General features: G+C 49.4%; 1 protein-coding gene across 1 annotated transcript in view; it reads left to right on the top strand.

The window, feature by feature from the left end:
• The window catches only part of PPEF2 (protein phosphatase with EF-hand domain 2), a 39,232-nt gene that overhangs the window by 28,260 nt on the left and 7,327 nt on the right, over window positions 1-3,645 (top strand). Inside the window, exons 12-14 of the mRNA XM_008069063.1 lie at window positions 1,952-2,137; window positions 2,690-2,832; window positions 3,093-3,199. Of these exons, the coding sequence (XP_008067254.1) occupies window positions 1,952-2,137; window positions 2,690-2,832; window positions 3,093-3,199 (436 nt within the window). The remainder of the gene's footprint in view (window positions 1-1,951; window positions 2,138-2,689; window positions 2,833-3,092; window positions 3,200-3,645) is intronic.

The following is a 3,645-nucleotide window of genomic DNA, read 5'->3' as shown; positions in this document are numbered from 1 at the left end:
TTTTGAGAGTTGGAGTCTCACTCTGTTGCCCAGACTGGAGTGCAGTGGCACACTCCCAGCCACTGCAGCCTCAACCTTCTGGGCTCCGGTGATCCTTTCGCCTCAGCCATCCAAGTAGCTGGAACTAAAGGCGCGCGGTACCACGCCCAGCTAATTTTTTTGATTTATTGTAGAGATGAGGTCTCGCCAAGTTGCCCAGGCGGGTCTCGAACCCGCGGGCTCAGGCAACCCACTCACCTCAGCCTCCCAAGGCGCAGGATTACAGGCTGAGCCACCGAGCCCGGCTTACTATATATATATTTAAATATATATATTTTTTAAAATAGGGAATCTTACTCTGTCGCCGAGGCTGGAGTGCAGTAGCATGATCATGGCTCACTGCAGCCTCAACCTCCTGGGCTCAGGTGATCCTTCCGCCTCAGCCTACAAAATAACTGGGACTATAGGTGTGCGTCACTGTAGCCAGCTAACTTTTTAATTTTTTTTGTAGAAATGAAGCCATGCTATATTGCCCAGGCTGGTCTCGAACTCCTGGCCTCAAACAATCTTCCTGCCTCAGTTTCCCAAGTAGCTGGGACTATAGGTGTGCACCACCACGTCCAGGTGATTTTTAAAAATATTTTGTAGAGACAGTCTTGCTATGTTACCCAGGCTGGTCTTGAACTCCTGGGCTCAAGCAATCCTCTTGCCTCTGTCTCCCAAAGTATTGGGATGACAGATGTGAACTGCCATACCCAGCTTATATTTTAGAGTTTTATAAAGGATGGCAACAGGTGTGCTCTATTGCCTGACAATACTTGGGTTAATGGCTTAGCATCAGTGGGATAAAAAGGTAGGCTTTGCTTTATTGAACCCTATTTCTTTTTTCTTTTTCTTTTTTTTTTTTTGAGTTGAGATCTCACTCTGTCATCCAGGCTGGAGTGCAATGGCACACTCACGGTCACTGCAGCCTTGACCTGCTGGGCTCAAGAGATCCTCCCACCTCAGCCTCCTGAGTAGCTGGAATCACAGGCACACACCACCAAGCCCAGATAATTTTTTGATTGTATTGTAGACATGAGATCTCACCAAGTTGCCCAGGCTGGTCTCGAACCCCCAACCCCCAACTGTGTTTCATGGCCACCCCTAACCGCAAGAGAGCCTGGGACAGCTAGTATTGCCAAGCCAGGCTCACTACCACTTCAACGCAGTCAGAGCTCTATCAATGGAGAAGAAGCAAGAGGAGGGCGTGTCCCGAGTAGGTGCTTGGAGGCTTGCCTAGGCAGATGACTCAGGCAGTCACGGGGGCACCTCCCTGGGGGACAGTGGCAGGGAGCCCCCTCAACACTGCTAGAGTCACCCAGGTGGGAGAGGATGAGGGTGAGCTCATGCATAAGTGGTGACAGAACTTCACGAACCTGTTGGTATCCAGCCATTTTTGACCTACAAAAATGGTAACTTCATATGGGTCACCCAATCAAGAAAGGAACTCAGAAATATTGACGAGTTCAAATGAGCAGACTTTGCTGATTGATTGAAGGGGGATGATGAGAAAGGTGTTGAGGCTGACTCTGAGGCACCTCAGAGAGTGTGTGTAGGATATATGACACACTCACAGCCACCGCAGCCTTGACGCTGGGCCCAGATGATCGTTCCGCCTCAGTCTTCCAAGTAGCTGGAACTACAGGTGCATGCTACCACACCCAGCTAAGTTTTTGATTTATTGGAGAGATGAGGTCTTACCAAGTCACCCGGGGTGGTCTCGAACCCCTGGGCTCAAGCAATCCTCTTGCCTCTGCCTCCCAAAGTACTGGGATGACAGGCATAAGCCACTGTGCCCGGCTTATTCACTTAATTTTTTGAAATTCAAATGTTTTCTTCCTCCTCCTCTTCCCAGTCCTCTTTTCTTGTGAAAGACTCTGAAGTAACATCTATGTGGTTTTTAGGAGGGGCCACCTCTTGGTCTTTGCAGGTTGTGGATATCCTATGGAGTGACCCCATGGCCCAGGACGGCTGCAAGGCCAACACTGTTCGAGGAGGAGGCTGTTATTTCGGGCCAGATGTGACAGAACAGTTGCTACAGAAATACAGCCTGCAGCTCCTGATTCGCTCGCACGAGTGCAAACCCGAAGGCTATGAATTCTGTCACAACCGCAAGGTGGGTGGACCCTCAGCAGCAGCACAAGTTCATTGTCCCAAAAGTATTCAAAGGGTCCGGGCCAGGATGAGCAAAGTCTCCTGCTTTCTAACCAACTGTACCTTGTACTTGTTACCCACTTGTTCAGAGCAGCTAGGTCCTTTACAGTCGTTGATCCTTGATGGCACTTTAGGAGACCGAAGCAAGAGGATTGCCTGAGCTCAGGGGTTCAAGACCTGCCTGGGCAACTTGGCAAGACCTTGTCTCTACAATAAATCAAAACATAGCCAGACCTGGTGGCACATGCCTGTGGTTCCAGCTACTTGGAAGGCTGAGGCGGAAGGATTACCTGAGCCCAGCATGTCGAGGCTGCAGTGGCCATGAGCGTGCCACTACACTCCAGCCTGGGTGACAGAGTGAGACTCCGACTCATAAGAAAAAAAAAGGGAGGAAGAACCCACAGATGTACACTGGGCAGCAGCAGACACTGAAGTCAGGCAGGACCACGTGGCGCTGAAGACGGCGGCCTCTCCAGTGGATGTGAATGCCTGTCTCTCTCCCCTTTCGATTTAGGTATTGACTATCTTTTCTGCCTCCAACTACTATGAAGTGGGCAGTAACAGAGGGGCCTACGTCAAACTGGGGCCCGCCCTGATCCCACACATCGTGCAGTATCAAGCTAACAAGTCAACCCACACGCTAACCATGAGACAAAGGCAAGACTCTTCTATGAGTGATTTAGAAAAGACGATTATGTTTGTAGAACCTTTGATGTGTCAGATGTCATTATGTTATCCAAATGGTGTCAGCATTTAGCTGTAGAATAGACATGATTTAGAGGGTCTCTTCCTTCTCTTGCATGCACTGTTCGCATCTCTACCTCCCCACCTTGAACTGGAGCAGTAGATTTGTTTTCTGCAGAAGTTATTGTTGTACGCTCACTTGTATCAACACCGCATTTTCTCTCCTGTCCCAGGATTAGCAGAGTGGAGGAGTCAGCTCTGAGAGCTTTACGGGAAAAACTGTTTGCTCATTCCTCAAGTCTTCTCAGCGAGTTTAAGAAGTATGATACAAATAAGACCGGTAAGAATCAGAAAGCAAAATGTTTACAGAGTAAGGAAGCCGGCCTCACAATAGCTAGCAAATCAATATATGCTGAATGAATGAATGATCAAAAGTCCCCTTTGACTATTTTCTTCATTTTATTTGATCTAATGTCTCACGTCCAGCACGGTGGTTCAAGCCTGTCATCCCAGCACTTTGGGAGGCAGAGGTGAGAGGATTACCTGAGCTCAGGGGTTTGAGACCAGCCTGGGCAACATGGTGAGATCTCATCTCTACAATAAATCAAGAAAAATTAGCTGAGTGTGGTTCCAGCTACTTGGAAGGCTGAGGAGGAAGGATCACCTGAACCCTCGTGGCCGAGGTGGCTGTGAGAGTGCCACTGCAGGCTGGGCTCGGTGGCTCAGCCTGTAATCCCACGCCTTTGGGAGGCTGAGGTGAGTGAATTGCCTGAGCCCACGGGTTCG

The sequence above is a fragment of the Carlito syrichta genome, unplaced genomic scaffold (genome assembly GCF_000164805.1).
Source record: "Carlito syrichta isolate Samal-C Ts95f unplaced genomic scaffold, Tarsius_syrichta-2.0.1 Scaffold311780, whole genome shotgun sequence".
NCBI classification, from domain to species: Eukaryota; Metazoa; Chordata; class Mammalia; order Primates; family Tarsiidae; genus Carlito; species Carlito syrichta.
The sequence above is the reverse complement of the archived record's forward strand: the minus strand, read 5'-3'. Positions and strand labels throughout refer to the sequence as shown.